Below are 17,333 nucleotides of genomic sequence, written 5' to 3'. Positions count from 1 at the left end.
ACTACAGTCTTGGTACATTAAGATATTGCACCATCCTATGGAATTCTAAGAGTTTTCATCTACAACACTCTATCCTCCAAAAGAAGACATAAATGGACATTCCAGGTATTGATGATTCTTTCTGTACTGCTTGCTTTTTTTTCTTTCTTTTATATGTGGGGGGTGAGGGAAGGATTTCTTTTAAATCTTTATTTCTAAAAATCTATTTACATATTTAAAGTTTGCATCTGTAAAGAGCCAGGCAACCAGTCAATAATGGATTCTAAAAGCAAACCTAAGTTGTTTTGAACTCATTCAGAAAGGCTGAAGGCAGGCTTCTGACCGCCAGAACAGCAAATGCTACGCGTGTATAGACCTCCCTTTGCCTTAAGTAGCCATGGGGTGGGGAAAGCCTCTTCTAGATCAAAGTGCTCTGGAGGTCTTTCTAAGACATAGTTGGGCAACACTGTCCTAGTTGGTAGGCACTGAATCAGCAGCACAGTCAGGTAACTGCTGAAACTGGTACACCAGAAGTAACTAGGGAGTGAACAAAATTAATTTTTAGGTCACACCAAAATAGCACTTGGATAACATCTTGGCACAGATTTTCGTACCTTTAGAGAATAACAATTTAAAAAAATACTAGGTAGATACCAAAGGAAAGAAAGCTGAAGAACCTAATATATGTGGAGACCCTAGCAGATGTTACCTAACACTTGACACATGCAAAGTGAACTGTAATAGGACTATCTGTTCTTCTAGGCTGTGTCATCATTTCCCTTCAAGTTTACTGCTGAACCGTGATGAATAGCTTTTAAGTGATTTTCACACTCAAGAAATTTATGCCTCAGATTGGTCAGCTTTATCTTGAAGACTCCTGACATTTCATTTACTGAATGTATAAGACTCATCAATTTTACCTGCTATGGCGATGTGCTAGACCAGGATTCAGCAAACCTCTTCTGTAAAGGGCCAGACAGTAAATACTTTAGGCTTCATGGGCCATAAGGTCACTGCTGTAAACAGTTCTGCCACTGTAGTGTAAAAACAGCCACAGATAAATACGTAAAGGAATGAGCATGGCTGTGTTCTAACAAAACTTTATTTATTTACGGACACTGAAGTTTGAATTTCATAAAATTTCCACATCATAAAATATTATTCTTCTTTGGCTTTTTTTAAACCACTTAAAAATGTTAAAACTGTACTTAGCACTTGGGCAATACAAAGCAAGCAGCAGGCCATCGTTTGCTGAGCCCTGTGCTAGATTAGTCTTGATAAAAGATGGGTTATTGACAGACATTTTACAGATTTAGATAAATGGCAATACTAAGCACATAAATTGGATTTTAACTCTAACACTAGTATGATGTTTTAGTCATGCATCCATGACTTCATTAAGACAATCACCACCACTATTTTTTAGATTAAAGCATAGGTCATACATTTAAATATTGCTATTATGTTTTATTTTAACTTTTATTCTCACAGAGAACTGTGAAACTAACAACAAGATGATTTATTTAAACGCTGCCACTGATAACATAGTACAACATTCTCATGCAGAGAATAAAAACAGTACTCAAAAGACTGACTATAGTGGGAGATATCTCTTCTAATGTAGAAAGGGAATGTACCTTTTAAACAGGTAAATAATGGGCAATTCCGAAAAATGCTTTTCACTCCTAAAAAAGCCATTTGGCTAAATCAGGCCTAGTGACACTTCTTTCACCTAAGGGTACAGATGTGATACATCAAGGGAATTTGGGAAATGGAAATAGAAGCAGCCCTACTTCAAAACCAGGAAATGGCAGTATCCCTGGTGGTCTCTTCTAGCACTGACAGAACACTGAGAAATCATTCTTGGGTCTTAGACTTACACATCCCTGCAGATACAATGTAAGTAGCAGACCTGGTGTTGAAAAAGTAACACAAATAACTGGGCCATTCTTAGCTGAAGAATACTTTAAGACAGCACACAAAAGTTGGATCACAAGCATGTGAACATATATTTCTTCTAGCTTTCCAGTTTTCAGTTAAGTGTATTTACTATAGAAAAATACATTTCTAAATGTAGGAATTTCAAAAAACTAAATCTCAGTGACTCAAAATAAAAAATATCTGGTTAAGCTCTTAGGTCTGCTCGTTGCAGTGAAATAGTCACATGACACAGTTTTGTACGCTGCAAACATTTTAATGATTATTGTTGAGCATACATTTTGGAAATTTTTTACTTCAAACTGCAACAAGTTAAATAAATGTTTATAATATACAAAGAAAATACAACCAAAAGTAAAACTTGCTTTTAAGTGTGCCTTGCATCTAGACCAGTGTTTTTTCTTTTTTCCCCTTAATATATCTTTACTTTTGAGCTGCACAAACACACTTAAGAATTTGATCTTTATAGTATGGCATTTAGGAAATAAAAATATACTCCCACCTCAAAGAAATAAAAAGGCTGTGCATGATTATATGCCAAACAAAAGAGAGAACACTAGAATACTCTGATAGTGCAGGCATCATTAAAAAGGAAAAGAAAAAGTTTGAGATGCTCATTAACTCTCTATGTTTTAAGGAAGCAGGATTTTTGACCAAGTAGCTTAAAAGCCAGCAAAACAGGGATCAGTGACGGCAACTGTAGTGTATGAAGTATGAAACAACAAACTTTACACAAATACACTGTTAGAAATTTACCAGTGAACACTGAGGATCTGAGAAGCTGCTCTTTGGAACAGTCAAGTAGGGACCACCTTTTTCCAGTCACTAAGCCCTTGTAGCAACACACAGTGTTCTGTGCTATATACTTGCTGGCTGGGTAGTTAAAGGATTTGTTTTGTCATTAGCAGCTAACCAACTTATTCCACATGTTCTTAAAGCCTTAATGGTTGAAATAAAGGCAAGTGTCATTAGCGTAGAGGATCATACACTTCTCTGCACACAAATACAAGAGGCTTCACTAGTATTTTAAAAGTCTCTGATATCTCCCACTTTGAAGCTCAGTTGAGATGAAAGCCTTTCTCCATGGTAGCAGCTAGCAGGCGCTCTCTCATGATCTCCTCGGAAGAATATTCAGGCAACTTGAGATAATGCACACAGGTGTTCACTGATGGGTAGCTTGCATCAGTAGCATCAACCTACAAAGAGAAAAGTGAAAAGCAGAGGCCACGACTTTTAAGTATTTATTTCTTTCAATCTCGAAGTAACTAAATTACATTTGGATTCCCCACTAGCTAAGGTCTGTACCTTGCGTACAACTGTGAGCCTGGGATGCAGATTGGCCAGTCCACCTGGTGGAAGAGTTGAGCAACCGGTGGTAAACTGCAGGAATGCTTTCCTTTCATCTGAAGACATGCCACACAAAACCCTCACGAACCTCAGGAAACCAGGGCTAAAAGGAGAAAAACAGAGTTCTACTGCTCTGACAGCGGATTTAAATAAAAATGCTACCACCACTTTGTAAGCAAGCAATAAGCCAAAAAACAATTATCAACATGTGAGAAGAACAGTACTATGTAGAGACTCTTGAGTAAGCATGAAATGAGTGGATATAAGCTACTTTAAATGCAAAGATTGTCTTGTACTTAGAAGTGGTTAAAAACTGAAATACTGATGGAGTACAGGGATCAAATATGCAACAAGGCTAACAAATCAAAAAACTTAAAAATGCACCTGCATAATTCACCCAAATGTTGCTGAACTACCAAAGGGGATCTGAAATAATCCATCTTTGTTAATAGTGAAATAAACTATTTCTACTTGCCACAACAGGGATGAATTTCATAATCATAATGTTAAAGAAGCCAGACCTTTAAAAATATATACTGTATGATTTCATTTTTTAAAGTTCAAATGCAAGAAAAATTGATCAATGGGAATAGTGACTTAATATTAAAAAAGAATATAATGGGCAAGGGAATTCTTGAGTTGTTTCTTGTTCCAGGTACCAATACACAGGTGTTTTCCTTTGGTGAAAATTCTCCAGGCTGTACATGCAATTTGTGCACTTCTCTATTACAATTCAATAAAATGTTGACTTAAGAAAAAAATGCCATGTAAATGTTAGTTAAGGTTAAAGTAATTCATAATGCAGTTGACCCCTGAACAACAAGGGATTTGAACTGCACAGATCCACTCTATTGCATTTATTGGAAAACATTATATAATAGAGTATTGCAAATATATTTTCTCTAATTCATTATTTTCTTTTTTGTTATTTGTATATCGTTGACAATGTCATATTAATTTCCAATGTATACATACTGATTCAACAAGTTTACACGTTATGCTATTTTACCACAAATGTACTTCCTCATGATTCTTTTTAGTACTTTTTTCTTTTTTAAGATTTATGTATTTATTTGAGAGTAAGCAAGAGAGAAAGGGAGGGAGAGCACAAGCAGAGGAAGATGCAAACTCCCCACTGATCAAGGAGCCCAATCGAGGGCTTAATCCCAGATCCCCAGGATCATGAACTGAACCCCAGGCAGACGCTTAACATTTTCTTTTCTCCAGCTTATTTACTTATTGTAAGGATACAGTATATATACATTTAAAATATGTACTGGCTATATTATCGGTAAAGCTGGTCAAGAGTAGGCTACTTGTAATAAAGTTTCTGGGGGTGTCAAACATATATGGATTTTCAGCTGTGGAGGTCAACTGTATTCTCTGTTATATTACTTCAGAAACTTTCAAAAAGAAAGGTAGGGGGGTGCCTGGGTGGCTCAGTTGTTAAGCGTCTGCCTTCTGTTCAGGTCATGATCCTAGGGTCCTGGGATTGGGCCCTGCATTGGGCTCCCTGCTCTGTGGGGGGCCTGCTTCTCCCTCTCCCACTCCCTCTGCTGTGTTCCTTCTCTAGCTGCGTCTCTCTCTGTCAAATAAATAAAAATCTTCAAAAAAGAGAAAAGAGAAGTAATATAGGGCCTGTAGTCATAAAAATATCAGTAGTATGAAAGAAAAAAACAGCAGAAGAACTGTTTCAGATTAAAAACCTACACAAAATGACCCTATCAAAACCAAATGCTATTTCTATTATCAGGGCAGTAGTGGTGAGGAGAGTTCTATGAAGGACTGGTGTCATCAGTGAAACTGCAGTATGACTATGGATTAGCTAATAGTACAAATTTGCTAGTGAAAGTGGATACATGGAAGAGTATCTGTATTTTCAGAAAATGCACACTCCACTATTATAAAGGCACATGATACATGCAATGGTTCAGAAAAAAAACAGCACACACACACATATATATCATGTGGGGGGGTTGTATAAAAAGATAATATAAAAGAAACGTTAAGTACAGCTGAATCTGGGTAAAGGAATATATTAGAATTTTTTCAACTATTCAACATCATATCTGAAATTTTCTATTCTATTCAAAAATTTTTAAAAATAAAGGTTAATTTATAATGGGGCACCTGGGTGGCCCAGTCAGTTAAGTGCCTGCCTTCGGCTCATGTCATGATCCTGGGATCCTGGGATTGAGCCTCATGTCAGGCTCCCTGCTCAGTGGGGAGTCTGCTTCTTCCTCTGCCTCTCCCCACACCGCTAGTGCTCTCTGTCTCTCAAATAAATAAAATCTTAAAAAAAAAATGAAGCCTAAGGGTTTACAATTTACCCAATTTTTTAAATAGTTAACAATTAAAATAGAATCTTAACATCAACAAAGACTCAGTTGTCTTTTCATATAAACTCAGCCTTATCAATGGATATGAAAACTGCTTTCTCACTTCACTAAGTCATAGTTCTTTAGAGAATCTACCATTTGATTTTGGGACATAAACTATTTTGTTGATCTTACAAAATAACCAATACATACCTGTCACGCGTATAACCTAACTTAGGTTCAGTATAATTAATAATATCCTCTGCTGCCCAAGATGGTGACTGGTTTCCACAAAGAATCATCTGGACTTCTTCGTGGCTGAAGGAACTTAATTTCTCCATTGGAAAAACTTTGTTAAACCCATCTACATCATACACAGCAAAAAAACAAAAACAAGAAAATACACAACTCAATTTCTAAGTTACAATGTCAAAAAACCAAATTTCCAATCAAAATAGCTAATATGAACTAAATGAATATAATATGAATAAAATATTAATAAATACTTGAAAAAACAAATATAAATAAAATAGCTTGAAATCAAGCTAAGCTTTTAAGTACAGAAATTAAGCTTAATACTGTAAATGTGAACAGAGACATTCAGTCACTATGGTCAGTAGCCAAATTCTATTAATTTCTTAACTCACTCTTTGTGTCATACAAGGCGAGCCAATGCTATATCCTGATTTTCAAAACTAGTTTGTGATGAACAGTCTAATATATTTTGCTTCAATTTTCACCTGAAGAACTTGGGTTCTAACTTGGTTTAATTCATCCTGATCATGCAATGTGTGAAGTATGCATACATATGAAGAAATGGAGGCTAAAAGGGAGTCCCCCATTACTCAGCAAGAGCAAGCTGAGGGTATGCTACAGATGGAGAATGTTCCCATCTGTTCCAGGTACTCTGTGGGGCTTACTATCTGGAAGACCGAAAACTAGAGGGCAAATCTAGAGATGACCTGCAATTCTTGACATGAGAAATGCCTCAATTTCAAATCTCAAAGTAAAAGGAGAAAAAATTAAGCTAAAGAGCCCAAAAAATTACCTCTAAAGGCTTCCATCTGTTTCTGAATACCCGTATGCATACAAAAGTCAAACATCAAATCCACATATTCTTCTGCATTATCCATTGTTATCATCTACAAAGGAAAATTTTGCCAACATTGTTGTTAATATCTAGGACTATTTTAGCACCGCCCACTACAACTGGCCTCATTTAAGATGTTCTGAACTTACCACTATATCAAAAACAAAATTTTTATTACCTCATCTTCCCCACTTGGCTTGAGATCCACAGCTGTAAAACCATATATTCTTGAGGAGGGGCAAAACTGGAAATTTAAACTTGGAAGACAAAAAGGAATGGATTAACATTCAGCTACTATTGGTGTTTAGTTTTTAAAACACTGCTGCCAAAGGGACCCCCTGGGTGGCTCTGCCAGTTCAGCATCTGTCTTCAGCTAAGGTCATGACCCAGGGTCCTGGGATGGAGCCCTGCATGGGGAGGGTTGGGGAGTGTCCCTTCTCAGTGGGGAGTCTGCTTCTCTGTCTTTTCCCTCTGCCCCTCCCTCTGCTCGTGCTCTCTCTCTCAAATTAAAAAAAAAAAAAAAATCTTAAAAAAATAAATAAAATATTGCTGCCCAAACCATGAAAACCCATCCCCCCTACCCTTCCAACAAAAACAGTATACCAGCTTAGATGTTAAGTATGAGGCCCTCATTTTTTTTTAACTTTTTTTTTTTTAAGATTTTATTTATTTGACAGAGAGAGACACAGCGTGAGAGAGAACACAAGCAGGGGGAGTGGAAGAGGGAGAAGCAGGCTTCCCACTGAGCAGGGAGCCCAGATGCAGGGGATGCAGGGCTCTATCCCAGGACCCTGAGATCATGACCTGAGCCTAAGACAGACACTTAACGACTGAGCCACCCACCCCATTACCAAACCTGGTAAATCTTTGCAAAGATTGCACAAAACCACCACCTTTCCATATTTCACTTCTATCTCATGGCACAAAATTAACAAAGTAAGGGTTTTTACAATAAATTATGACAGCAACAGCTTTACTTTTGTTTTGTGGTGGGGTTTTTTTGTTGTTGTTGTTTTTTTTCCAAGAAGAAACTATTGCTTCACTGAAGTTATTCATGCTCTGTCCCCATGGTGAAATTAAACCTTGAATATGTAAGTTATCAAACAAAACTTCTCAAAATTAGCCATTAAGAAAGAAAGAAGAAAGCAAGACTTTCAGCCAACCCAAAAATCATAGTAAAACATACTAAGGGTATAATAATTACATGTATACAAATTAACAGAGTTTTATCAATAGATGTGTAGCATCTGAGTTATTAGCTAATCCATCAGGCATAAGGCCTACATACAAACTATTTTGAGCATTCCCAAGTACACTATCTATATTAACTAGTCATGATTTCTCAAAATGTCTTCGGCTTTGGACTTTCATATAAATATATAAATTAATCATATTTGATAAATCAGATAATCTTCCAGAGATGTGATGATTAATACACTACGTTCTGGTATTCTGAGTGTTGTCTTTATAATATGGTAATATTTCCTCAGCGTATTATTGTTCTTAACAGACTATCTAACTCATACATTGCATATTACTGGGGACAAAGAAACAAAAGCTTTAAAACTTATTCATCCATTAGGCTGACAAACAAATATAAAAAACTCACCCTAAATCCTCTATGCTAAGTGGAGGCCCAGAACCTGATGGATTCTTTAGCACTAGTTCCTGTAATTTCGTGTTCTTCTCATCTTCAGAAAGACCTTTGTTGCTTAAAATCTGACGCCTCTTAACAGCAAGGTCTTTAATTTCTTTTAAAAATCTGGCTCTGTGTGGATTTACTAGTTCAAAATCTTCCCAAGTTAAAATTCCATTAAACCATGCTGGGGGTTTTGGTTTGGGGGGATCTAGAATAAACTCTGATTTTGAATCCTCTTCAAAGCTTCCTACTGAGAGTGAATCATGACCTTCTTCTGTAGAAGCTTCAGACTGACTTTCAGTACAGTGCAAGTCTCTATCGCCTCGTGACTCATAAATTAACTTACTCATATTGCTTTTAATGTCACCCATACACATAAGTTTAAAGAAAGGTTTAGAAATAGGTAAGTCCACAAGTCTATTGTCTTGAATGCATTTGGCCAAGAAAATTCCAAGGAAATGAAAGAGTTTTGTGATCCTTTCAAGCTCATCACTGTCTTGTGGAAATGGTGCTGTGAACAGTCCACATGATCTCTGCACATAGTATCCGGGAGGTTTCAATCCACCTCCAAGATCAACCTAGTGTTATAGAGGGAGAAACATAAATAAAATTAGACGAAAGATGCATAAATATTGAACATCTTTATCAATTTTGTTGAAGTATTTATATATATATAATACCTTTTATTAAATAGTTTTTGATGACCGAAAAAACATTTTAATAGCATCAGAAGTAATCAGTAATAAAAAGAGAGTCAGCAAATCTGGCTTAAATTCTGAAGGCATAACCTATTTTTAATAGTAAAAGAAGAATCACAAGTAATCACAAAATGGGAAATAAATCTTACATGACGAGATTCATCATCTGGAAAGTTATCATCACAAAGCCAAGCACCCAGATCAGTTCTCTGGAATTCTGCTGCCACCAGAGCATAAAACTCTAATGTAGGGCCCAAGCCAGTTCCTTCTTCTCCCAAAAATTCAACCTAAAATATAAGCAAGTTTTAAGGAAAAATTCACTTAAAAAGAAAAGATCCCATTCTTAGACACCTGGGTGGCTCAGTGGGTTAAGCCTCTGCCTCAGGTCATGATCTCAGAGTACTAGGGTCAAGCCCTGCATCGGGCTCTCTGCTCAGCAGGGAGCCTGTACCCCCTCTCTCTCTCTGCCTGCCCCTCTGCCTACTTGGGATCTCTGTCAAATAAATAAATAAAATCTTAAAAAAAAAAAAAATCCCGTTCTTGCCAAGTAATACATCTTTTTTTTGTAACAACAGCAGAATATTATACACATTAAAAACAACACAGAAGTTTTAATTTAGTTTTTCTAAAAAGTATATTTGTTGTACACCATTACATAAACACTGGTGAGCACTGTTTACCACGTTGTTCATTAATTTATTTTTCACATCAACCCTAAAAAATAGGTTTTATCTCTTTTTTTTTTACACCAAAGGAAACCAAATTTTAGATAAAAAGGTTACATCATTTGCTTGAGGAAAAGATGGCATACAGCTTTGTATGTGTGTCTATTTAACATAAAACCTAAACTCTTCCACTTCTGAATTTAGGCAATAACTTTAAAGGCTTTTACCCATACTCTACATATTCCACAAATGACTTGAGGCAGCTTATAAAAACATACGGTGAATGATTTGAAAAAAAAATAATTAAGGTTTACCTAGTTAGAGGAATATATTTGGTTGGAAGAATTTAGATGAAGGTGAAGAGAGTTTAAAGTGAAAGCCCTAAGAGCCTTTTATATTTTTTTAACATGTATCATATTTTTCATGATCAATCTCTGATTCAAATGATAAACTAAGAGATGATGGAGTGGCTCAGTAAGTTAAGCATCTGCCTCTGGCTTAGGGCATGATCTCAGAGTCCTGGGATCAAACCCCATGTCATCGGGCTGTCAGGCTCCCTGCTCAGCACAGACTCTGCTTTTCCCTCTTCTTTTGCCTCCATACCTGGCTTGTGCTTTCTCTCAAATAAATAAATAAAATAAAATCTTAAAAAAAAAAAGATAAACTTAAGCAGCTGGTTCACATTTATAAGAGAAATTTCATTCACTGTCCCTCATACAAGGAATAATATATCCTATAAAATCAATCAATCAATAATATATATATAAGGAATATATCTCATATATATATATCCTATATAATCAATATATATCCTATATAATCAACAATGCGTACAATAACATCTCTACAGTAAATGTATTACATTTTATACTGCTATTTGCTTAACATCTCTCAATACAAGCCAATGATGTAATGCCAAGCACAGTGTAACATTAGTATAGAACAGTGTACTCCAAAACTGCAGATATCTAATAGCAGAGCTTAATATGAAGGTAAAATTTAGACTATCAAAAAGAATCCTTAGTAAGTACTATTATTCAGTTCAGGCTTTGTTCAGAAAGGAGTAATGTCCTTCAAAAAGACCAAGGACTTAGGGTGCCTGGGTGGCTCAGCTGTTAAGCATCTGCCTTTGGCTCAGGTCATGATCCCAGGGTCTGAGATAGAGTCCCACATCCGGTATCCTGCTCAACGGGAAGCCTGCTTCTCCCTCTCCCACTCCCCTTTTTGTGATCCCCCTCTCACTGTCTCTTTCACTCTGTCAAATAAAGAAAGAAAGAAATCTTTTAAAAAAAAAAAAAAGACCAAGTACTTTTCCACCTCAAGAGTGAAGATACTCTTTGCTGCTCATCAATCACAAGATCCTGACCTCTGAAAAGGTAAGCTGACATCCTCTAACAAAAGATGCTCTACCAAAGGTAAAGGCCTTGCATAGAGGGCAGAGAAATCCCTCTCCATTTTTCACTTCTATCTAACATGGTTTGCATGCTATGGAATATACAGGTTTGCTGGTTTTCTGCCATTCCTGCATACTAAAAGAAATTAGATGTGAGTGAGATACCTCAAGAACTGATTTCCGATCCGCATGTATTTGCATGACATTCTCAGCCCATTCCATCAGTGATTCACCACGTGGGACTTTTACTCTTTCATGCTTGAGACGACCCACTCGAAACTCTCCAGGATCATCTCGCCTTACACTACTGGTGGTCCTTGTTCTTTCCACAGTAGCTTCACGTCGGTTTTGTAACCACACTATTGCTCTAAAACAGAAAAATATTTCTGGAGCTCTAGCATTCAGTAATAGTTTCAATGTACTAAACCAGCAACATAATTCAAAGATTTAACTATTTTTTTTTAAAAATAGTCTTTTATTAGATGACAGAATTAGTAAATTTTCTTATTGCAAAAATTATTGCTTTCTCTCTTAAAACCTATAAACCCCTGTATTATTTTCCTAAACGAAGGAGAAAATATGTAGGTATTTTTCCTCTTTACTTTAGTAATTAACAGATCAAAATAAAGGTCTGTGGTCCCAACCTCACTAACATCAAAATATACACAAACTGGGGAATAAAAGGAACAGCATAGGGAATACAGTCAATAGAATTATAATAGCACTGTATGGTTGACAAACAGTTGTTACACTTGTGAGCACAGCATGATGTAAGGAGTTGCTGAGTCACTGTTGTACACCTGCTATTAATGTAACATGAGTGTCAATACTTCAATTAAAAAAATAGCCAAACCTATGATACATAAAAATATAAATGAATATTTCTTAACTATTGAAGAAACTAAAAAATCATTAAGCTATCTTTATTACAAAGCCATCATTAAAATGCAACTGACTTTCAAATATTTTCTTTTGGGGACACCTGGCTGGCTCAGTTGGTACAGCATGTGACTCCTGCTCTCAGGTTGTAAATTCGAGCCCCATGCTGGATGCAAAAATAACTTTTTAAAAGATCTTTATTTCTTTTAAGATTTTATTTATTTATTTGACAGAGAGACAGAGAGAAAGCACAAGTAGGCAGAGCAAGCAGCAGGCACAGGGAGAGGGAGAAGCCAGCTCTCCACTGCACAGGGGGCCCAATACAGGGCTCATCCCAGAACCCCAGGATCATGACCTGAGCCAAAGGAAGGCACTTAACCACTGCCCCCAGAAATTACTTAAAAATAAAATCTTTGGGGGCGCCTGGGTAGCTCAGTTGCTTAGTTGTCTAACTCTTGATTGCAGCTCAGGTCATGATTTCAGGGTCATGGGATCAAGCCCTGCATTGCGCTCTGTGCTCAGCCCAGAGTCTGCTCATCCCTCTCGCTCTGCTCTTCCAAATGCTCACACTCTTTATCTCCAACATAAATAAATAAAATCTTTTGGGGCGCCTGGGTGGCTCAGTGGGTTAAGCCGCTGCTTTCGGCTCAGGTCATGATCTCAGGGTCCTGGGATCGAGTCCCGCATCAGGCTCTCTGCTCAGCAGGGAGCCTGCTTCCTCCTCTCTCTCTCTCTCTGCCTACTTGTGATCTCTCTCTCTCTGTCACATAAATAAATAAAATCTTTTTATAAATAAATAAATAAATAAATAAATAAAATCTTTTAAAAATAAAAATACTTTCTTTTCAATAATGCAGAGCTAACCCATCTTGGGTAGGAGAAAGAATCTTAAAGTAGGAATAAGAAGATAAAAAGATTTGCTCTTAGGTGTACTACAATTATTTTGTAATCTCAGGTCAATCAGCTATATACTCTGAGAATCAATTTTCTTATCTATAAAACAAAAACCATAACCAATGCCATTTATGACAAGAGGCCCATAGTTCCACATGCACAAATGATCTGTAAATAGTGTAACTTATCAGGGAAGTCAACAGCTCCACTTTAAATTATAATTATTTTATATCTACTTTGAAAGTACTCTGGGTACTCAATGATTCAAAAAATATTTACCAAATACCTACAACATGCTATATACACTGCATTAGGAACTGCAGCTAGATCAGTGACAAAACTGCCAGAAAATTCCTGCCCTCATGAAACTTTTATCTCATGGAAGGAGACCGAAAAAAAAGGCCTGAACTGTGGGGTTCTACTTATATGTGGATTTTTCTTTTAGAAATACAGTACTGTAAATTTTTCTTCTTCCTCGTGATTTTCTTAACATTTTCTTTTCCCTAGCTTACTTGATTCTAAGAATACAGTACATAATACATGTAACGTGCAAAATACATGTTGATTGTTTGTTTCAGTAAGACTTCCGGTCAGCAGACTATTCATAAAGTTCTGGCGGAGTCAAAAGTTACACACTTTTTAAATATGATTTTTCGGGGCACCTGGGTGGCTGTCGGTTAAGTGTTTGCCTTTGGCTCACATCATGATCCCAGAGTCCTGGGATCAAGTCCTGCAATGGGCTCCCTATTCAGCGGGGAGTCTGCTTCTCCCTCTCCCTTTTTCCCCTCTTCCCACTCATGAACTTTCTCTCTAAAATAAATAATATCTTTACTGCGCAGGGAGGGTTGGCATCCCTAACCCTGAAATTGTTCAAGAGTCAACTGTAGGAGAGCATATATCCGACCAGAAATTTTAAAAATGTTTAAACACTGACAACTCATAAGAAAACAAAATAATATATCCCTTCCATCAGTCTTGACATAAAGTATATTTGTACATTTTGAGCTTATATAACATTAAAAATATATAAAAGGGAACACTTTCTACCTTGATGCACCAAATGCTGTACATGTGAAATAAAGCTGTCTAGTTTCAAATGGTATTAGAAAAGGACACTTGCTGGTTAACTGTTCACACCAGTCTGGTAAAGCCCCACTTGCCAAAGCCAATGGTTCCTGCAAATTAACAAATAACAATGTTATAAGGCAATTATTTGAAAAGATAAAAAGGAGTCCGTTCTTAAAACTAATGAAAGAAAGTAATGCAATGGACCATATGGCCTAAATCAATGAATCAGGGACTAACAGTAGAGATGGTAAGTAGAAAAGGAAGACAATACTTTGAAAGTCCAAAAGTTGTTGCAGAGTTCAACTATCTGATTACCTCAATCTGCTGCAAAATCTTTGTTGTGATTTTTTTGCTAGTGAATTCATCTGGTGGAAAAGTAAACTGAGGCTGCTCCTCACCTTCTGAAAAATTAATAAAATTAATAAAGACATAAACTGACTTCCTTTTAAAAATGCCATAGAAATGAAACACAGATTCTTACAAACCTTCTTGGGATATTCTTGAATAAGGGTCACTTGCAACTATATAGAGAATACGCAGAAGTTGAAGGACATCTTCTACTCCACAAGAATTCTGTCCATTGCCAGCTTTGGCCTGAGGTTGTTCTTTTGCCAAATTAAGAATTTCACTACTTTGAAGAGTGGAAATGGCCCCCTGATTTAATCCAGACTTTGTTCCATGCTCACAAAAATCCTATAGAAACAATTAGTAAAACTAGCTATTAATCACATTTTCGAGAAAAGCACTGTATCATCCTATAAGTATCTGAAAATGCTGAAATCTTTCAAACTGTCTTCTTTTTAAATAAAAACACTATAAAGTTGAAAATCAGTGTGTTCTAAACCATTCCCAAATAAACTATAACCACCGTAAGCCACAGTTAAAACCATGTACTTAGGGGCGCCCGAGTGGCTCAGTGGGTTAAAGCCCCTAATCTCAGGGTCTTGGGATGGAGCCCTGCATTGGGTTCTCTGCGCAGCGGGGAGCCTGCTTCCCCCCCCTCTCTGCTTGCCTCTCTGCCTACTTGTGGTCTTTGTCAAATAAATAAAATCTTAAAAAAAAAAAAATGTACTTAGATCCAATACCACAAATCATATTTGAAATTTTAATATTTGGCATATTAACAATGTTAATTCAACCTCATTTTTTAAGCCTGTCCCAATGAACCTCTTTTTCTTAAGAATCTTTAAAAGCTGCAAACAAAGCACAAAGCCATTCCCAGTTGTGTTTTGATGCCAATATATACCTTATATGCAGCTATGAGCTGAGAACAATTTCTGTTTTTCCTAATACTTTTATTAGTGCCAGTTAATTTCCAGTGGCGCAGGAAAGCGGCGTCTGCATTCTTCTGCAGGTAGGTTATCAAGTCATTCTTTGGTAATTCATCAGTGCCAAGGTACTGTTCCACATGCTCTATAGACCAACAACCCTACAATAGGAAAAACCAAATGTTGGCCTTTCCTGATTAACAGTCTATGCTATTTCACATGCATTGTATAAGGCAGCTTTAAAATCATGCATTTAACCTCATCTAAAGAATTCCATGTTAGTGATTTTTTTTTCCTCAAATGTTCAATTAAAACAGCATTAGTTTTTATTTTCCCTTTTTTTTCCACTAAGTGGCCAAGAAGATCTTTTTAAGTATCACTTACCATTTTTCCATTTTCCTTCTCTTTGTCAGAATCCTTCATTTCTCTGTACATGATTCTAAACATGAAGATATTATTCACATTAATTCATAAATAATTTGTGGTTATTTCTAGTAAGGCTTCAATTCTTTAAAAAATTATGAATGATATCATTCATTAGCCAAATGCTTAAACATTAAACTCAGGGACAATTTATTTTAAAAAAATCAATTTGTTAAACATGGGGGAAAGTAGGAGAAATCATATTCCTAAAAAAGAATTATTATTTATATTGGGCGCCTGGGTGGCTCAGTGGGCTAAGCCGCTGCCTTCAGCTCAGGTCATGATCTCAGGGTCCTGGGATCGAGTCCCGCATCGGGCTCTCTGCTCAGCAGGGAGCCTGCTTCCTCCTCTCTCTCTCTCTGCCTGCCTCTCTGCCTACTTGTGATCTCTCTCTGTCAAATAAATAAATAAAATCTTTAAAAAAAAAAAAAAGAATTATTATTTATAAATCTAGTATAACTGCAAAGAATGCATACATCAAACCTAGGACCTTTAAAGATATGAAGTGATACACTATATCATGTGTTATAACTTTCATTTATTGTAAAAATAAAAGGGATACGAACAACAAGGACCAAGAGGCTTTATGTTCACATAAGGCAGTGGAGATAAAATTTGAAACTCCAATAAAAACTGAACAGGGTGGGAAAAAATAACTATGATAGCCTTCTGTTCTATCTCTAAAGGATCTAGATTACTTTATTAGACATTATATAAAATTATCAATGATGTCGAGAACATCAGAAAAATAAAGTAAAATTTACATAAGGATAATTAAAATTTTATTTATATCAAATTATATTAAACTATTAAATAATAATAATTATAGGTAATACTGAGCACTCAGACAATACTGAAAACACTTTACATGTATTCATTCGTTGACTCCTCACAACCATGCTCACTTTACAGATTAAGAGAAAAAGGCACCAAAATGTTAAATGTGCGCAGTGTCATTAATTAATTCTTCAATGAATGAATGAACAAAGAGAGGCTTAACTTGCAAACTCCAAAACAAATAACAAATAAAAAATACTTAGTACTTCATACACAATTGCAAAGAGTTCAACAATTAAGACATAAGATGTCTAAAGTTATTTCTGAAGTTTATTTCTAAAGTTACTTTCAGTTGAAACCTTAAACTATTCTCTCTCAGGAGTCACAAATGCTTTTATCTGTTGTTGTAAACCAGGAGAACAAGAACCAAATATTTTCTGTTTCTATAGTAAAAAAATATAGAAATACAATGGTTCTAGGCTCATGTATCATGGAATTATCTACTTAAAACATTAAGGTAAAATCTCTTACGTGTATGTTGGCTCCCAAATACGCCTAAGTTTATCTGATTTCACATTGCCATTACAGGACAACTGAAGCAATTTTTGTACATAGTAAAAAATGGTTGATCTGAAATTAGTGAGTGGTAATTCAACTTCACGAGTTGTTCCAAGACCTGTTACTTTCAAAGTGAGGGCTAATCGAGGTGACGGAGTACATTCAACTTCTTCCAAGAGCTCTGAATGAGGCGTTCCTAAAAATATGGAAGACATAAAAAACAATTACACTCTAACAAGCAGTCCATAAAAAACAATGCACTGGGAAACATAGCTACATGAAATCTGAAATCTTCCGTCAGATATTAGCTAAAGACTTCAGCTACTTAAAGACTATTCTGGCCTCAACAAACTTTTTTTTTAATTATAAGATTTTATTCCTTTATTTGACACAGAGAGG

The 17,333-nt window shown here is 36.1% G+C and overlaps 2 protein-coding genes across 7 annotated transcripts in view; one reads left to right on the top strand and one right to left on the bottom strand.

Annotated features, from left to right (window-relative positions):
• The window catches only part of AP4S1 (adaptor related protein complex 4 subunit sigma 1), a 56,823-nt gene extending 53,535 nt beyond the window's left edge, over positions 1 to 3,288 (top strand). Inside the window, exon 6 of the mRNA XM_044230504.1 lies at positions 3,210 to 3,288. The gene's annotated coding sequence lies outside the window, so the exon portion shown is untranslated. The remainder of the gene's footprint in view (positions 1 to 3,209) is intronic.
• Positions 1,432 to 17,333, bottom strand: part of HECTD1 (HECT domain E3 ubiquitin protein ligase 1) — a 96,000-nt gene continuing 80,098 nt past the window's right edge. For 5 of the 6 annotated variants that reach the window (XM_044230492.1, XM_044230494.1, XM_044230495.1 and 2 more), the window contains 14 exons: positions 16,908 to 17,130; positions 15,561 to 15,615; positions 15,155 to 15,337; positions 14,394 to 14,601; positions 14,224 to 14,309; positions 13,888 to 14,015; positions 11,233 to 11,434; positions 9,159 to 9,296; positions 8,282 to 8,889; positions 6,851 to 6,929; positions 6,631 to 6,724; positions 5,796 to 5,946; positions 3,223 to 3,367; positions 1,432 to 3,113 (listed from right to left, as the gene is read on the bottom strand). In XM_044230492.1, coding sequence (XP_044086427.1) covers positions 2,976 to 3,113; positions 3,223 to 3,367; positions 5,796 to 5,946; positions 6,631 to 6,724; positions 6,851 to 6,929; positions 8,282 to 8,889; positions 9,159 to 9,296; positions 11,233 to 11,434; positions 13,888 to 14,015; positions 14,224 to 14,309; positions 14,394 to 14,601; positions 15,155 to 15,337; positions 15,561 to 15,615; positions 16,908 to 17,130 — 2,438 coding nt within the window. In that variant the 3' untranslated portion in view covers positions 1,432 to 2,975. The remainder of the gene's footprint in view (positions 3,114 to 3,222; positions 3,368 to 5,795; positions 5,947 to 6,630; positions 6,725 to 6,850; positions 6,930 to 8,281; positions 8,890 to 9,158; positions 9,297 to 11,232; positions 11,435 to 13,887; positions 14,016 to 14,223; positions 14,310 to 14,393; positions 14,602 to 15,154; positions 15,338 to 15,560; positions 15,616 to 16,907; positions 17,131 to 17,333) is intronic. The other variant, XM_044230493.1, reaches the window with a different exon arrangement.

Source organism: Neovison vison, chromosome 13 (genome assembly GCF_020171115.1).
Source record: "Neovison vison isolate M4711 chromosome 13, ASM_NN_V1, whole genome shotgun sequence".
Taxonomy (NCBI): Eukaryota; Metazoa; Chordata; class Mammalia; order Carnivora; family Mustelidae; genus Neogale; species Neogale vison.
The sequence above is the reverse complement of the archived record's forward strand: the minus strand, read 5'-3'. Positions and strand labels throughout refer to the sequence as shown.